This window comes from Diprion similis, chromosome 11, assembly GCF_021155765.1.
Source record: "Diprion similis isolate iyDipSimi1 chromosome 11, iyDipSimi1.1, whole genome shotgun sequence".
In the NCBI taxonomy this organism is placed as follows: Eukaryota; Metazoa; Arthropoda; class Insecta; order Hymenoptera; family Diprionidae; genus Diprion; species Diprion similis.
In genome coordinates this window covers 8376362-8396199 of record NC_060115.1, presented here as the reverse complement: position 1 = coordinate 8396199, position 19838 = coordinate 8376362, and the positions used below count along the sequence as shown (strand labels likewise).

Genomic DNA, 19838 nt, shown 5'->3' with positions numbered 1-19838 from the left:
AGACGATATACCGTTAAAAAAATTTTGGGGTGGAATTGAAATTCCGAATTTGAATTTGAATTTAAAGTTTCGCTACTAAAATAATCGGAATTCGGAGCTTTCGGAACTTTTTTAAATTCGGAATTTGTCATCCGCCTTGCTTTTGCGTATAATCGGTAAGCGAAGGAGAGACTCTTCCGAGTTTTATCGTTTCAATTAAAAACTTGACGGGTTCCTTTGTCTCGGATTACCTTATAGAAATTTAATTGTCTTCGGCAGAGGGTGAAACAACCTCTCGTATAATTTCTCTGACGTATAGCCAGGGTTATACTTTGCAAAAAGCTGAGTTATCAAGTCCGTGCAGAAGACCCCTCGAGTTCTCAATAATATCACGAAGCAGATCCTCATTTTCCTCTTCGCGATCCCTCGATCTCAGGACGACATAGTTGATCACGAACGTCTAATTGTACCGCAAAAAAGGGAGGAACATCGATACTTGAAGTGCAAAGTTTTCGTTCGAGAAAAAAAATATCGATGATTCGCGAACGAATGAATTTGGCTATTTAGTTCTTCGTCTAATTGAGAAAACTAAAATTTTTACTGACTAAAATAATTTCCACGTACGAAACTTGTTTTTTTTTTTTTATATTCTTTATCGTAGCATTGCTTTTCAGAATAGCGACTATCCTACATAAAAAAAAAAAACAATAAAACTCTATAGACAAATGCTTGAGTATAGAAAAAACTAATCAGTATTCAGACAAGTCTATTTAATTAAATATAAAAATCTATACATAATTTGTCGCCTTTTTGCATTCCCCATCATGTACGTATCAAATACTTACAACATTGACCTGAATCATGCACATCGTACGCAATACACGTCATATACATACCATTTGTACACATAGAGTGAAATTTACCGTAACGCAAGTCGAGAAAGAAAAGAAAACCCAAAGAAGCGTGACGAACTTCGTCACGTGTAACCTCCTCCTCCTCCCCCCTCCACCTTTTAACCGAGGTACTACATACACCACCAGTAATTCTATACGTCGGTACTTTCGTGTGGACGGAACGTCGTCATCGGTAAAAGCACGAGGCTAAAACAGCCGTTGCAGTTCTCTCCTGGCTGTAGAAGCGATCGGTTCGCAGTGAAAATGCAGCCTCTTTTGATTAATTATCGAACACTTTGCTGCGTCGTTTTCCTAACAAGTTTGGCTGCCGCCTCGTCAGGTGAGATAGATACGAAATTTTTTCATTGAGCAATACGCACGATATTATATTTTTATAAATGAGATTCAAGTTGGTAAATTTATTGCAAGAATTCAGTGAAAAAAAAATTCCTTCATCATTGTCTAAGCCGCGATGCAGAATTGATAAAAATTCATGGGTACTTCGTAAATTTACCTCCCAGCGAAGTTTTTTCTTATATTTTCAAGTTACAAGGAAATACACAAAGTGGCGATTCGTTCAACGCTTCGTTACATTCAACCTTCAATTTATCTAATCATCGACCTGCCACGTTCCATACTTTATACTATACTCATTTCTTATCAATTTTATTCTATTAGAATTTATACTGCAACAACAACACGAGTGTCTGACACAGTTTCTTTCTTTTGTCTTGACACTCAGGCAATGTTATCCGATACGCGATTATAATGTTATTTACGCGATATTTCACCTGAGTTGAAAGTTAAGACTCGTATTATAATAATCATTGTTTTCAAAAGTGTTCACGGAATTTTATTTCAATACTCACAAGTGTCTGGAAAATTTTATTTTTATCTTAACATCCGTATATCGAATCTTCACCCTGAATCGAATTTACAGTTTAAAAACAACCGAGCACAAAAAAACAGCATAGCCGGATTCGTGTTACCTGCAATATAGAATATCATGAATAAAAATTTGTCATTCAAGTGTACGAGAAGAAATGCAACGATTCGAGAGAGTGCGCTGTGTATCCAAATATGACCCAGGGTCCAGACACGAATTGGATACCGTTTTTCTGCAACGAGAATAATTTATGCGTATGTCCAAACGGATGGGTGCCGGAATTGAATCGGAGCATTTGCATCGCTCGAATATCAGGTTAGCATACAGATTTCGATCTGCTGCCACGGTATTATACAAATGTATAACTATATAGACGTATAATTATGTATACATGTATATGTGAAATGGGCTGAATGCCCATGGATGCAGTAAATGGGTGGAAGTGAAGAACTAGAATGGCGGAGTAACAGAAGGAGCAAAATATCGAATTTTCAGAAATTTACAAAGTTTACAGAAGATATGAAAATATAGAAAATCGAAATACAGAAAAGTCAACCACATATAGAGCGATAAAATTAAAAATCTGTAAACGATTTCATATTATCGAGACGGATTCTGTCGATTCTATATATTAGCTTTCTACATTCTGACCTGTTTATTGTTTAACTTCTCCATACTTTGGCTCTTCACACTTTTTAATCCTGTAAATTAAGTTTTCGCTTCTTAAAAAATTCAATATCATGATCGATCTGTATTTTTGATCTTTCTATATTTTTCTCCGTGTATAATTTTTCCTTCTCTTATATTACACGCAGGTTCATTGACATCAGATACGTGCGCTGCTTACGTCTGGACAATCAGCCTCCTCATCTTCACTCTCCTCACCCTCATCACCTACAGTTTCGTCTCTCTATTTTCTCGGCGAACTACCGTTGTCCCGAAATACAACAATCTTACCGAGTCAATGAAAAATTACCGAAATTTCACCATCACCGATGAGTCTTTAGAGAAATTTTAAAATTACACCTTATTAGATTGAGCTTATAAATTTCCAACGCTTTGTACGTGTTTCAAGCCTTCTTCGTTCTGGTCTACCTTCTATTCTTCTATTTTTTTTTTTTTTGCCATTTTGTCATAGAAAACGAGAGTTTCATTGAAAAGGCCCCGAGCGAAAGTATTTATACAACTTCTCGATACAATAGAGACGATATATTTAAAGTGTATACTGTAAGAGAACAAAAATTTGTTAAACTTGTAATAATAAGTGTCTATAAATGTTAGTAATATTAAGTAATGTACCTGTACTCGTTATGTGATATAATATTTGTTCGTATGATATTTTACTCGGTTCGTAAGCAAAAAAACTCCAGTGTACCGATGAACGGATGAATAAGTATAAACATTCGTTCGTCAAGAGAAAATAAAAAAAAAAAATAATAATCCAAGTAATAATGTACGTCAATAAATGATTATCTCCAGTTTTACGTATAATAATATAAGAAAACGATATCGAATTTCGTTCTCTTTCTCTATTTATCCGTATCTCAAAAGCAAAAAATGGCATCAAATTATGCAATCATCTTGTTACAAAGTAATTTATGCTAAAATACCAGGTATTCTGTGTTTCCGAAGTTGCGTCGATCTTTTCTCTGGTAAATAGCTGTAACTAACAACGTATAAAATTCTTTGGGAAATAATGAAATACGTTGAATGGAGAAATCGTAGTACACAGCAACGTTTCATACGGATATAATTATTTAATTGTTTATTTAAAAAATCGAAAATCTACGCTGCAGACTTCCTTTGGTGTGCGTCGGGCGTCGTCGATTCTCTAAGGCTTCGTCGAGTGCAAGCAGTGAGAAGACGCGTCGACGAGGGTGTCTGGCGAAGGGGAAAAAAGGAGGTAAAAAATTGCTACCAATTACGTAACGACGCGTTGAGATTACACGCGGGCAGCGACTGCGCCAGAAATATAAGAAGAAGAAAAAAAAAAAAAAAAAAAGATTTCTCGTTGTCCAGAGGCGAAGTTTGGCTTCTCTGACACCCCATAAGTCGTCTAAATTGTACCTATAATATACCTGCAGTGGATATACGCTGAGGGCGACGAAATTTCGCTAAGGATATCAATTTTTTTTTTTTTTACAAGATCTATTAGGCCAAGAGATATATTCGATTTCCTTCAACATTCGATGGAAAAAAGAGTAGATTATACTGAAAACTGCAGAAAAAGAGAAATTTTCATCAATTATAGTGATTTACACTGTTTCCAGTGACTAAATTCTGCATTTTACGAAGTATATTTTAACAAAAACAACAACAAGAAAAAAAAAAAAAGAACTTGACGCGTTCCTCTTTTCCCGCAGTTCTGAGCAAAATCTGATATTCTATATTCTCTCCTTGTGTTGAGAGAGAAAGAAAAAATTGCCGCATAATTTGGCGAAAATTCGTATGAACATTTTTTGGAGTCTTACGTAAGGTCCGTCGACAAATTACAACGAGGGTCTTGAAACCATGAAAAAAAACGAATTTAGTCACGTGCAGCGTTGCGTTGTACGTTGTAGTTACGCAGGTAGCGTGAGGAAAACGAATCTCCTGCTACGTATACCTATATAGTGCTCTGGGAAATTTAAGAATCACGACGTAGAAACGTAATCGTAAATCGTCCCCCACTTTCTGCCTGCGGTAATAGTTGCCGTGGGCCTATATATAATATATATATATATGTATACAGCTACGGTATTTACACAATATCGGTACATCTATATGTATACAAACCGCAAACCAAGCCGTATAAGGAAGAAACTGAAAAGAAGGACTTTACCCTCGGAAATTACGAGGGTCAAGAGAAATTACGCGTTACTTGAGTTACGTTATATACGCACGAACGAAATCTAGGCGTATGGCAAAAGGTGAAAATATAAAGTGTATAATAAATTTTTAGGAGATACGACGGTAAAAAATGTTGAATAATTTTTTTTGGTCAAAAAATATATAAATTTGCACGCGTTTTTCCTGATATAGATAAAACGGTTGGAAAAAATCCCGATCTGCTAAAACGAGGATTGAATGAATAGGAGAGAAATGTATAGAAAAAAAAAAAAAAGAAAGATGCAAAAAATATTGAGGTAAAAGCAGCACGCAGTAAAAAGGTTTGGCAATATTGTCGCTGAGGTTTTAACTCAGAGCTTTGGTAATCCTGAAGCCCGTTAAAGAAACGCAAGCAAGAAAGGCAAGCATGGAAAAACCGTATGTACCAACCACCTGGTAAAAACTTCCTTTGAATTAGAAAAACATATTCAAACCCCGAGTGGTGGTTCGTTGGTTGGGATATGCGAGTGTGGCACACTTTGCGTATGAAAGAGGGCTCCGGAGCGTTTTAAAATAGCTCCCGTTGGTTGGTTTTTCCGTGCGACGAGATGCTGAAAATGTCGAGTACACAAAAACCGCCTCATCATCATGCTGCACCCTGGTTTGACGTGCGAATTTACTACTGCCACAGAATTTCTCTCCCTCTCTCTCTCCCTCTCTCTTTTTCTCTCTATGTTCACTTCGTCACGTTGGCCTCTCGAATATACTAAACGTTTATTATAAACTTGGTAATTCAAAGTTTTTTACAAACTTCTATAAATAGAGGAGATTATTTTTTTTTCTTTTTTTAAGGTAGGATCGAAACTGTCAGGAAATTTTAAAACCGACGCGTAACTTGGTCAAAGAAGTTTATCATAATAATCCAGGAATGTGAGAGATGAGGCTGATGGAAGTAATTAATTAATGAAATCAATCGTGCAAAACCTTCGATAATAAAATCTAGTATCGTCGATTGTTTGGGAGATCGACTTCCGGTCTTCCGTTTGCGTATCGACGCAATATATGGATGAGAAGTATAGGATCGTTGAAAAATATTCTCGAAGATGATTGCTTGATTGAAAGACATAGGAAGCTATTAAAGGTTCAAACCTCCGGAGATGTCGCGTTAATGAATTCACTCCGAGCTTGCCGGTGCTTTGTTGTGGCTTTTTCTCTTTGTTTCCCGGGATGACACATTATGCGCGTCGGGAAACGACACGTAAGTCAGTGGAGGGAGGCGTAGGTGGGTGGGAAACAGATAACGTGCAAGGCGGAGTCCCCATTCTCTCTAACAAGAGAGAGAGAGAGAGAGAGAGATGAGGGTGGACGAGAAGAGAACCACGACGCCTCTTGAGACATGAGGCATCAGCAGAAATGCGCTTTACGACGAGAATGAAGTTAGTAACGTTGCTATAACGATGCATGTTTAGAAAAAATCGCTAATCCGCACGTTGTAACTTGCCAAAATTTAATAAACCATTATCAACAAAATATACATTGATTTTCGAAAAACAACTCCTTGAAAGTCTTCTTAATATTGGCAAAAAAGTATTTCCAAAATGTAAGAAAATTCCAATCATTTGTTACGGTTTTTTTTTTTTTACGCAATTATTGTTAATACTAAAGTTACGAAATATCTTTTTTTTTTTCACCATTGAAATAACTAACTACAATTACGTTAAAAATCTGACCCTTAAATTGCTTGGATTCAATGAAGCTAAATCCATTCACCAATTCTCCATTAAATCGGTTTAACTATTTTCGAGTTATGCTCCAGAGAAAAAAAAAAAAAAAAAATCGCATCGATTAGTGCCAAGTTATTATATTAAGTAATTAGTGATTTTCAAAAATTTGAATGAAAATAAATTGTAAAAAAGATCTTTATACGATGCGATCTGCCGGATGAAAAAATTTCAAATTCTTAATACAACCCGGGCAATTTGGATGATTAAAATATTCCGTACCAAAATGAATATCTCCTTATTTTTCATGAAGCCCAAGACCATCAAATTTGGCCGATAACAAGTGGATAACGTAACTCGCCCCGAAGCGAAGATAAGCCGAATCTCTCTCCGATTCGTGAACTTATCGCCTATACATATATCGCGATGCATCTGGCCGATGTGTTGTTTCAGCCTGAATTCATTACTTTGTGTACACATCTATAAATACACCGCAAACTCCTCGTTTGGCCTCTTATCTTTCGTGAATGGCTATTTATATCTCTGATATATATATATATATATATATACGTACAAATGCGATGATCATTTTCATCTGTCACGCAAAATTCGATTCTTCTTCTTTTGTATAGCTATGTATACACCTATATCTATGATATGCCCATCAATGTCCATTGGAGCATCAATTTCCGTTCATTGTTCTAATCACATGGCATAGATAATTCCTTCGACTGTTTCGTGTCTAGACCATAATCGAGCGAGCGTTTAGCATTATGAGTCACACATGACTGTGCTGAGTCAACTTTTAGAAAGAGATAGTATTCTGTGGTTTTTGGGATCGCTGATTACGAATCTGAAATCAGGATATCAAAAATTTCAGACGGTTGATTGAAAATGGTGAACGAAAATTTCAATCTTCATCGAATATGGTGAAAAAAATTCTGTGCAGGGGTTTTCGGGGTTACTGATTGGATTCGTCAGACTGGATTCTCAAAGTCTGATTTCAGATTCGTAATCAGCGACCCCAAAAACTCGTGAACAGAGTTTTTTCTCTGGATTCGACCGAATTTAAAAGTTTCGTCCGCCATATTAGAATCTTCACGTTGAATTTTTAAAATCTGATATCAAATTCGTAATCAGCGAACCTAAAAACTCATTAATCACGTAAAACATTTATACCTACACGTGGAGAAGTAACTTTCTCGGAAATGAATTATCCTTTCAATTTTAAATAAATTTGTTTCCAACAATAATAATTTAAATTATATCGCAATAATTTCTCTCTAGTATTAAAACCCCGTTGTTACAACATCCAAAACAACAAAAACCGCAAAGAAATATATTGAAAAGTTCTCCAAGTAAACAAAAAATGGAAATGACTTGACGGCTCAAAGTGTTAAACAAATTATTATTGGTACCTGGTGTAAAAAAACTACTGAATCCAGCCTCCCTTTATTTTCGTTCCATCTCTTTTACAGATTACACGCGTAAACGAGAAACGTTTAGCTTCCTAACCACACACACGAGACAATTTCCCACCAGGCTGTGATTTACGTGTTTAAAAATGTTTAAACATTATTGTAGGATCGTGCGAGCAAAAAAAAACAAGAGAAACAAATAAATGAAATGAAAAAAAAAAAATCCTCCACAGAGCGGTTGAGATAAAAAGTATACCGAGATAAATTAAAGCCGCACGTGACTCCGAGCACGACATCGTTTAACCCCTATAATTCTCTACGTGCGTTATAGATCAACTTCTTCCAATCTTAAAAGACTGAAGTATCACGCGTGCGTCACTATTCGGTACAACAAAAGATCGCTGAATGCTGTAACCATATTACAACCGCAAACATACTTCGTCCCAAGACTAAATCGAGCCTTATATAGTTACATTACAGTGTCAAGAGTGAAAGGACGGAGATTCTGTCATCGCATCTTTTCTCCTCTCATCTCATCTCTCCAAATACATACATATATATATATATATATATCAGACTAACCACACCAGTTACAGGAAGAGAAAATATTGCCAGTTTGTTTTCCCTAGCTTTGTTAAATAAAAATCTGTAATAAATTTAGCCGATCAGTACAGTCATGAGATGAAAATAAATACTAACAACGAAGTTAAAAAATTTTCAACGCAACGATAATATAATAAAACACTTTCCCAAATTGTCTTAGAACTGCCGTTTTTAATACCGACTAATCGTATCAGAGTCTGACGTCGCTTCGATCCACATTAAAAAAAGACCGTAACAAGTGGAAAACGGCGTTTAAAAAATGAAATGTAAAATGTTTAAAAAAAAAAATGAATAAATAAACTACAAACTACATTCAAAGTTTGATATCTACGTGGACTCGACTCGGGCGTAGAAATACCTATCAGGGCGATAACTTGGAAAAGTTATAATCGAAGTTGCAGCTACTAGAAGCAGAAATGGGCTGGAGAACCACAGTACCTGTAAGACCGACTCTATTCGTGCTGCACGTCGACGTTCCCGAGGTTCGTTCGTGCAAATTGACGACCGTCGACACGCCGGGCGCGCAATTCCTCGCATAGCTTTCGGTCTCCTCCTGCACTTAGCCCTGCAGATCCCGAATACACCTCGTGCTTTAATATATAACCGATTCCGATGCACGTACCAGTCTCTGATAACAACGTGTAAGTGCCTCTTAAGCTCGGTGAAGCATGATCGAAAGGGGTGAGTTTCAACCCCGTTCTGGCTATTTTGGATTGCCTGGAAATCTTTGGTTTTTGGTAGATAAATTTTCTTTTCTTGTTTTGTTTTATTTTCTTCTTTTTTATTGAGATATTAACCGAATGATTCGGGAATCTAATTGCAACGAACCTGATTCAGACATTTCGAAGATGCTTTTAAAGTTGCGAACATCGCGTTGAAATATTGCTAACCACTCGCTAGCGACAATTGGCAAAAAAAAAAAAAAAAATGGTGAATTTTACTTTTTCTCAAAGTTTCAGTTATCACTAGGAATAAAAATTGAAAACAGTTGAATGAAAAACAATTATACTCTTGCAAGATTAGGAAAAGGGCGGGAAAAATGGGATACCCTTAAAAATATACAAAAAAAAATTTCGTTCTTAAAAATATTTTTGAAATTTATTTTTGCCGCAAAACGAAATTCGCGAATTAACTATACGCACATATGAGCTGATTAGAATTTCAACAAATTTCATTTAGACTTATATTATAAAGCCCAGTTCTTCATCTGCAAAGATCGAACCCCAAAAACCGTCGAAAGGTGTATAACATAACGTTTATTACATTCCTAATCTGAATGTGACCAATTCCCGGCCCCTCTTCAAAGTCAACGAAAATTAGTCTGCGGCTTGGGAACCGCGAAACCGCTAATTTCCCGAGCAATCAGATTCTACCTGGCAATCGAAAATTCCGGATAAATTACGGTGAAACAAACTAAGAACAAAATAAGACACGAAGGCATGTCAGGAATGTTTTTCCGAGTATACCTAACCTAAAAAAAAGCCATAAAATATGAATGGCTTGAGATTTAGGAGATTACACGTGTTTTTTTTTTTTTTTTTTTCTAATTTTTCGATATTCGATAATTTCCGGATTAATAAATTATATAATCAATGGATCAAAAAATTTCGACGATTGACTAAAACTTGCTGATTCTGTATGGAATTTCACTGATATAGTAACTGTCCTTAAAAATATTGGCAGGCCAGTCTGCGGATGTAAAAAGAATCGTATCAGAGTAATGAAAAATGCACGCATTGCTTATTACATGTATCGAGTATATGCGGCATCGTATACGTATAACATATAATTCTGCATTCAGATAAAGGATGCACGTTCACTTCCGATGCATCAAAGGTCCGATGCTCTCCGCAGAAAATGCGGCATTGGTTAAAAAATCATATATACCTATACAATGTTATATGCACATATGCACTTCCGGAAATTAGTTGCAGGTACGATGCGGCTCGTCCGATTGCACCGCTTTTTTATATTCAAACGAGCACGGTATTATACGTTCAACGATTTTGAAAAATATTATATCACGGGTGTAAAGTTGAGTGGAAAAAACAAATAAAATAAATAAGAAAATAAAATTCAATAAATATAATGAAAAATAGAGATGAAACTGTAAATAAATTCTGTAGGCGAAAATAATGTATGACGTGTACATAGATTTCAACGAATCGTTGAAATATTTATAATTGCGATTTATTTGTTTCTTCCGATATAAGTAATTTAATAATATAAATTATATATACGGTGTTTCATAGAAATTCACTGTATAAAGAGAAAAAATTTCGTGTCAATTCAACACTGTCTGATAATATTGAATTTCCGGAATTGAACAGAAGACAATTTTGGTCAGTTTTGAAAAATGGGTTTGTTTTTCTAAACGACGACGACGAAAAAGAAGAAGAAGAAAAAAAAGACGTTATTTTCAATTCCCGGCTTCTTACCTCGATCTGGTATCCAGTGTAGTAAAACGTACTGGAAGTTAAGCCCACAGCCTGTAGAGTCAAGCCTGCCGTACACTTTCGCAAATATTTTTCACTTTCACCTGCACCGTAAACCCGAGGCACGAAACCTGAACAACGATGTCGAAGGTACGAAAGGCGCTGATCACCTTGGTTAAAATCTACTCGCACGTTTATCCATCAATCGTACTGCATCTGCAGCCTGACTTTGATGGCTCCGAAACGATGAATTTCACGATCACTGTTCCAAATTTTCACTAAAAGGTATTTTTCACTTCGCATTAAACGACGCGTTTGGATTGATGTAGGTTAGGTTGCAATTATAGCGGCGAAGGTTTCTGTTCGAACAAACGATTTCAAGAACGTAAATTAGACGGACGGGATTTTTATTGAAAATTTATATAAAAAAGTAAAAAAAAACAAAAAAAACTACGCGTCCTTACGAATTTGTGTAAGATGAAAAATGTGACGTAAAAGATAATTTTCCTCTCTTTATACGAGAGATTCTGTTTTGTACATTATCCAGAAGGCGGATTAAAGTAGATGATTGAACCGAGAATTGAGAGAGGCAATTTTCCCAGGACATTATAGGTATATATACATAAGCTCCTTTGAGTATTACAAAGGCTGTGAGGAGGTTTATTAGATTTCACGGATATAGGATGAATTTCCAAAAGCAATTACACCTCTCCTCTTGCCCGTCGCGAATTTCGCTTCCTCGGAGATGAGAATTTATTTTTGTAGGTATAAATATAAATCAGTAAAAATAATAATTGCAACAAATTGTTATACAGCAAGATTAACACGAGAACCCGTTTAAAATAATTACCCGATTATAAACATGACGTATACATATAATGCATAGAAATTTAACGCACTTTATGACGACATGAGAAAACTCTCACTCACTCACTCACTCACTCACTCACTATATTCCCTCTATAATTCCAGTAACAATTGTAAAAATTCGTGTCTCTCTCTCGCTTTTTCCTCAACGATCATTAACAGGGTGTGAAAAAAAAAATTGCGATGCACGTCACTGCATATCCGTATGCAGTTGACACTTGGTGATGCGAAATTGCGTGCAATTTATCGGGGTTATTCGGGTCACACCCGAATTGCACTTGTTCGGCAAATATATACGTACATACATGCGAATTATGCAATTTATAGAGCGAATAATTCCACAGTTGCAAAAACAATTCCGCACTGTATTTAAATTTCGTCACTTATTTAGCCGTTTTTTCAAAACGGCCTGTTCAATGAAATAAAAAATAAATAAACTAAAGAAATTCAGAGAGAGAGAGAGAGAGAGAAAGAGAAATTCCAGGGCGGTGTTCAGCGCGGTTTCCGATACGGCCGCCTTCGCGCGACTGAACTCGAGGAAGCAGCAGAAAACGACACGCGACAATCGAGTTCCTGGAGCTCGGGGCCGCTTTCTGCGCATGCTGCAACCCCCAGAGAGCAAGGGAGAGGAAACGAGAGAGGGAGAGAGAGATAGAAACGTGAATTATGAACCCCGGCCTGCTAGAAGCCTCGTACTGCACGAGTAAGCAGGTACGCGGCTAAAGAGGCATTGAAATTGGTCTATTTTTTCACGAATTTCCAAAGATTTTTTATAATGGTTGTTGTTTTTTTTTTTTTTTTTTTTCATCACTTCATCACTGAAAATGATGATCTACTTTTTTGAAAAACAGAATATAATCTCTTGTTTATTCGTTTGTGTGTGTGTTTTTTTTTCTGGACAAAAGATTTTAGATTTTTTTCAAAAAAGTGTGATGTACAAATTTGGTACGTGTTTTTTTTGCAAAAATGTGCGATTTTTATTTAGACGCTATACGCATTTATACTGCACTATTAAAAAACGGACGTGGTAAATCATTTTTTTAAAAGTGCTGTCAGAACCTGCCGAGGAAAGAAAAATAAAGCAACGTTATAACAACGGTTTCTTATACTCATCGAAATCGAATTGTTTGGGGATTTATAGAATTTAAGTATCGAGAGAAACTGAAAAGGTAAGGAAAACTGTGATCCGATTGAATGTCAAGAGAAATTCAATCCCGTCAAGTGCCAATTTTAAGAATCTAAAATCTGACGTAGGTGTATTTTACCGAGAAAGAAAAAAAAAATTTAGAATTCCAATAGCTTCGTATTACAATCCATTCTATTTGTATAAATAAATTCAAAATCAATCGCGTGATACGAATTGTTGCTCGAGTCGAAAGAACGAAAATCTGAAAAAGCGTTCAATCTGAGTTACAATATTCAATTGTACGGCTATTTATTCTCTTGTTGCGTATAAAATATGACGACGTGAGGAAAATGTGAAAACATAAAGTAGTTTCTTCGTGCGTGTAACACGTTTCCTCTTATATATACATATATATATATATATATATATATAGAACATCAGCGGGAATATACGATGCAGGAGAGGGCGAAAAGTTTTTAGGGGGTGAAAAAAGTTATGACGTGGAGAATTCAGTCGTTGAAGAAAAAGCGATGAGTTGAAAAGTCGGCAAACCGGCTATACAGACGCGTAGGTTTTCCTGAATAAAAAAAATTACCGGGATAAAATCCAGACACAGAAAGCGAGACACTGGCAAAAGAAAGCAAACGCCAAAAAACGAAAATAAAACGGAGGAGTGGCAAATGTACATCAATCTTCGAATCTCCGACCGAGGGTCGGACTAAAATTTCTTTTCGGTAATCGGAGGAATCTGTTCGAAGACGTTGAATACCGAGAGAAATTTCTCGCAGTTTTAAAGAAAATGAAAAAAGATCAATTTCAGTTTAAGGACTTTATTATTTATAGTTTGAAAAAAATTTTAGAATTTTTTCATTCAAATTAATAGCAAAATGGCGACGTGACGCGTGTAAGTAACGAACGACTCTGAACTCGAGGACTTTTGCGGTTGCGAATATCCTAACATCACTGTCTAATTTGTAACAGATATCAACAAGTTTTTTGAATTCAAAACAACTTTTCGGGTTCAAGTTCATAGCCCAAGTATAAAAAAATAGTATTTCAAATCTATATATATATATATATATATATATATATACGACTTTGAAGAAAAAATTTCATTTTTCGACCGAAATAATGTTAAAAAAAAATGTTGGGATTAAAATTAAAAAATCTAGCCACGAGCTTGAATCGATAAAAAAAAGTTTTGAAGATTGTGTCAAAATTTCAAGTCGATCGGATGAAAAATTGACTTCGTCGTTCGCTACTTATATATGAGCTATGCCGCCATTTTCTAATTAATTTCAATGAAAAAATTCTAAAATGTTCTCGAAACTACAAATAATAAAAGCCTCAAACAAAAATTGCTATAAGTGTTTACATTATATTGAAAAAAAAAAAAAAAAACGAAAAAAAGTTATGATCTCAGACCGCCCAACCTGTACCTTCCCCCCCCCCCTCCCCCCTCACTCTTAACGTATCTATAAGTAACTACAAAAAAATATGTTATTTCGCAGTAAAACCAAGAGATATTAAGTATTGAGGTTCTATCGTTGAAATGAGAAAATACATATTGGAACCGGGAACGAGGACTCGATTAGAGGGCTCGGCTCGCTCCCTCGGGATTAGCAGCATCAGCGAGGTGGTAAGTGTGAATTCTAGATCGTCGTTACCGGGTTCTCTGGTGCAGGTAAGTAGGCAATAAGTATTGCTCAGCGAGAATCTCGTCTAGAGTTACACACACACACACATACACACTCACGCGTATATGTATGAACGCGATTCCAATTTGCATAAGCCAATAACTGGACCCTGAATTCGTTCGTTCTTAAGACCCTGGCGAGATTTGAAACCGCGTTTTTACATCAACAGCGACGTGTATTCGACACTCAGCTGTGCGCAATACGTCATATATAGCATGTCATGATTCTATATACTTCGATAAATAAATAAAGAAGAAAAAAAAAAAAAACGTACATTACGCATTCAACCATCGTAGTATTTGCAGAAATATCATAAAATATTCTAGATTCAATTCACCCTCTGTGGATACAAGAAATATGTATCTAGTTTCAAGCTCGCAGATTGTAAAACTGTGACAATTTTTTTTTTTTTACCTCTGTAAGGATAAACTAACGTGTGTGTTTAATTGTAAATCGGATTTAAAACCTGTAGACCATAAATTGCCATTAGAATATAGGTAAAAAAAAATATCCCTGCAGTAAAAAGTGAACTGATAAAATTCTGTATTATATTATACATATATTGAACTCACATACATACACACATACACGCACACAACAAAAATTACTACTACGACTACTATGTAAATTTGGAAACGTTTCGAATCGCGACAAAATAATTTATATACGCAAAATATTATACATATATATATACATATATCTATACAACTTTGCGAAAAATCATATTATACACACGTTTATGTATATATATATATATATATATATATATATATATATGTATATTTTGTACGTATAGATAGATCGAACACCTGAAGTTAAGAGTAATATATTGCATACAAAAGGAAAGGAATGAAGGATCCGCGATATAATATCGAGAGGATATTTTTATTTTCCACGTGTAATATACATATAGATGTAATACAGCGGTTATACTAGCGGTTGGGATTATGTTAATTATCCCATCCAGTCGAAGCGGCGAGATATTCTTCCCGAGTTCCATGAACGGGTCGAGAAACTCGCAAGCGAGGAAAATTATGTATCTATATATATATAAGCGTTTCGCGTTGCGATTTATTATCATTGAGTTTATAATTTTTCCCATGTACTGTTATTTTATCTGTATACCATTTTCTCAATACTTTATAGGTACGCGGAAAGTATCCGTGGGCAAGAAAAATTTCAATCATTTTTTAAATCTATTCGAAAAAAAGAATCTCATCAGTCTTGCACAAACCAACAGCAATAACCCAACGCTTCATTGATCTTCGGATATCTTTCTTATCGATTATCGCGATCTCTCTCTCTCTCTCTCTCTCTCTCTCTCTCTCTTGCGCTTAATCGGGTGGAAAAATGCTGTCAGTTTCGTTCTGATAAAAAAAAAAGTGAGGCAAAAAAAGTAAATGAAGAATTCGCGCGGGTTACGACGAAGAGAGGAGAAGCTCAGAAAACGCTGAGAAAAACGGCTGACCAGGCAAAGGCATGGCTGTATGTATATATATATATATATAATTATATATATACTATATATGTATATATTCCTTATCTCTCGAAGCGGCTGTTCACGATCATCTACGAAACTGTTTCTTTTCTGCTTTATTTCCCCTCGAATCGGGGGTAAAAGAAAAAAAAATCAGTCAAAGTGCAAAAAAATTCTGACAAGAATGAAATAAAAAAAATTTCTATAAAAAAGAACTTATAATATATGTATACATATGAAATTACAAAACTTGAGATCGCAACGATGACACTGACAAATAAAATATGTATGTGAGGGCGAAGCAAAGTTAGGCTTATTAGAAAATAATGCGTAAAATGAGAATAAAATGTTTAGTTTTCATATGAACAATTATGTTAAATTAATATCTAGTTTTCTCGAGAAAAAGTGATGATAAATTCAAGTTCAGAAAATTATTTGACTTTGACGAGGTGAGCGTAAAGCACAACTTGAATCGGTTCGCGTTACGAGTTGTGCAATTACTCGAATAAATTATTCCCGAATAATTTATATTTAAGAAAAAGTTGAGATGTTTAATTTTATCCCTTGTTATTTAACAAAATTTCGAGGGGGGTCCACTTTGCCCACAAACTTTTTGAGGTGTAAAAAATTTTAAGGTGCCCACTTTGCCTCATCCTCCCCTAATGCGTTAAAAAGAAAAATGACGCAATAATTTATCGAAACAAATTTGGTTATTGATCGGACTGACGTTGGAAAGGCGAATTCCGAAATAAAAGTGAATGCAAAATGATGGAAAAATTCGATGGATTCAGAGGCTAGGATTTAAAGGCTACGATGTCCGTCTACTAGAGTCTAGAGGTTATAAAATCCGCAAGTTTAGTTCCAGGATACGCTGCCATATACGTCCTGCAGGACGTTTGAACGTATCGTGTGCCGCACTGCAAAAGACCGGACGGTCTACATGTGAGTTCATGGCTGCAGCTGCATGGCTTGTCTGTGAATTTCGCGGAAGAAAAGCCGGTCTTATTTCTTCGTTTGATTCGATTTCCGTTTAGTCTTTACTCGCAACTACAACCGGCCGATAAATCTCTGCAAACTGCAGTCTCTTTTACACGCGGTACGAGGATGGTTCCCTTCTCTTTGTCTACCTTGTTCCAATACTTCCGATGTATTGAATTACCGTTTATTGTGGTATAAGAGAGGAGAGGGAACCGAAGACGCCGATTCAACGTCGATCGGGAAAGTGAATCCCTTCGTCCTGATTCCTGCACCTTCCTCAGGCCTAACTTCGCGTCCTTGATCCCTTCAGTTTCTATCTAGTTTCAACCCGACTCCGTACGATCAAACAAAATACGAACACCTCGATGCTATCTAATCCTGAATTCAATTGAGACCATGCAAAGTGCCGGTCGACATTTCCCTTTGATTATTTCTCAAGGGAACAGCTCTACGCGAGAGTGAAACTCCAAACTGATTCGATTTACGTTATACTAATTAACCAATTTCATGAGACAAGCAACTATTCGATAAGGTAACCAACCAACGTCTAGAATCGGTGGACCCAAGTTAAGTTACCAGTTATCATGTCTCGAGTCAATAAAGAAAAAAGATTCCGATTCCACCAACATGCAGATCACGTGTCTAATGGCGTAGGTACCTATACATAAGGACGTCCTTATATAATACAACAAAACTCGTTACGAGAAAAAATTTCGACGTTTATTTATCCGTTCGAAAGAATTTTCCCTGATTCGGTCCCTCGCTTGGTGAGAATCAGAAGAATCAATGATGCATAGGAATGATCAATGGACCGCGAGTCTCTCCTATCAATGGGATATTCGTTCGCTGAAAAGAGGATCGAAGGTCAACCTGTCCGAAGTTTAAAGTGGGCTCGAGGTTCAGCCACCCGAATGGAATCCGACCCGGCTAACTGTTAGCTAATACCTAACCCTAACGGTAAGGATAACCCTATATCGTATAGTCCTAAGGTACTGGTTATAAAAGGAGTATCGACGGTTACCTCTCTTTCCTGCCGCAGGGTCTGACCGCGTCGTAGCGGACGCTGAGCTTCCTTGCGTGATCCTTGGGCGTCCTACAACCCTCGGCCCTTGCCTGAATGTGCAGATCCTTAAGGAGATTGGTTGGCCAATAATCGAGAATGTTCGGTCACTTTATTGGAGTCGTTATCAAATTGTTATATGTTATAAAGTAGAGAGTAGAATTAATACTGGAATGGTAAAGGATAGTTTGGATGTCCTTGCTTCGTTCGGATCGCTTATAAAGTTGTTAAAAATCTGTTAAATACGTTCGATTTTATTCTACGATAGCTAGTTTCATTCGGTAAATCATGAACTACAAATTTACTGAAACATGTTCTTTGGTAATGATTTAAAAAAAAATTTCGATTATACCGATTGTGATGAATAATTAATTGAAGAAAAAAATAAGAAAATCTGTTTTACAATCGGCAACATCGTTGGAAATAATCTTCTGGATTAAAATCCGTTACAGTATAAAATTGATACCACGATTACGTACTTCGTGGTGATTACCTACTTATAAATGATTTACAAAGTTATTCCGAGAGATTACTTGACGGATAAATTTTACCTTGATTACAGGAATTCTCATGATTTCTCAAGATTTCATATAATATCTTAATATTACAAAGAGATTACTGTAATCCCAAATGATTTCTCATAACTCCCATGGAATGAAGACCTTGATGATTACTAAAGCAAAATTTTATTTTAATAATACTGATTTCAGTGTGATTTCGGGGATTACTCTAAGAGGGTGAAATCGAACCAGATTCCTAGATTCCTAACAACTTTAAAGGGATTTGGAACGAAGCGTAAGCTTCATAAGCAGCATGTAAGCTTTTGTTCATCGTAATTTCAGTATTTTCTATTTATTGACGTTCGAAATGATGTTCGTAGCTTTCGAATCCAACAATTTGATCGATACTCAATGTATGATACTCAATTTCATCGATTTTTGGCCAACCAACCTCCGTAGTTTCGAGGGGTTCGTAAGACTGGAAGAAGAAGTCAGTTCGACCAGCCCGTCGACGACTTCCGAGGCACTCGCAGCACCGCGGCATCCTAATCCTGATCCTGATCCTGATCCTAATCCCGATGTGTAATCACGAATGATCGCTAAGCACAGCACAGTTTCCGTCCCCTTTTCCGTCCCTCAACCGATGATCATCCACCAGCAGATATCGTTGCAAGCATTTCGAAGTTCGTACATGTTCTCCGGAAAAATGTTTAGCACGTTATTCACGCGAATTCGGATTTGTCTTTCGGCTACAGCCTTAGATTCATTTATCTTTAATAATTCACGAGATCAGAAATCGGGGTGTTTGCTTGAAGTAAACGTTTCTCTCTCCCTCTCTTTTGCCAATCGCAAATTGATCTTTGGCGAATTGACAAAGAATCTTTTCTTTTTTCGTTCTCGTATTATCGTTTCTATCACGGAACCAAAGTGTTGACCCAGCTCTGTAAGGCAAATGTAAAATATTGAGATACACTAATTCTCTCCGTCAGTTCAACCGTTCTCACTTTCTCCGTCAACACAGCGGCTTCCGGCTTTGTAAGAATAATCTCCAATAATAAGCTTTACGGGGTTGTTTATTAAGTCAACGAAGACCCTTCAACGGTATCATGAAAAAGCTCCGATTTGTAAGGTATGAAGCTTTTACTTCTCCGTGGAATTAAATTTCCGACAGTTTCTCAAGTAATTTCCATCCCCAGGTGAGAAGATTGGTTACTAACGACATAAAAAGTTCGTATTTAAAAAAAATCAATCTCAAATTGGCAACTTCAAACTTCACAATATCGCCAATCACTTCTCAGCAATTCACCTTCCAAACTGTGCTAAACCAATAAATTGTCGAAAACCCGCGTTCCAATTCGCAAGTTAAAACGCGCAAGTTCGTTGCTTTCAT

The 19838-nt window shown here is 36.2% G+C and overlaps 2 protein-coding genes across 2 annotated transcripts in view; one reads left to right on the top strand and one right to left on the bottom strand.

The window, feature by feature from the left end:
* The window catches only part of LOC124412419, a 190960-nt gene that overhangs the window by 159822 nt on the left and 11300 nt on the right, over positions 1-19838 (bottom strand). The gene's annotated exons all lie outside the window — the stretch shown is intronic.
* LOC124412422 lies at positions 1056-2992 on the top strand. The gene is made up of 3 exons (XM_046892281.1): positions 1056-1212; positions 1903-2073; positions 2574-2992. The coding sequence occupies exons 1-3, from the start codon at positions 1137-1139 to the stop codon at positions 2774-2776; spliced, it is 450 nt and encodes a 149-aa protein (XP_046748237.1). The 5' UTR covers positions 1056-1136; the 3' UTR covers positions 2777-2992.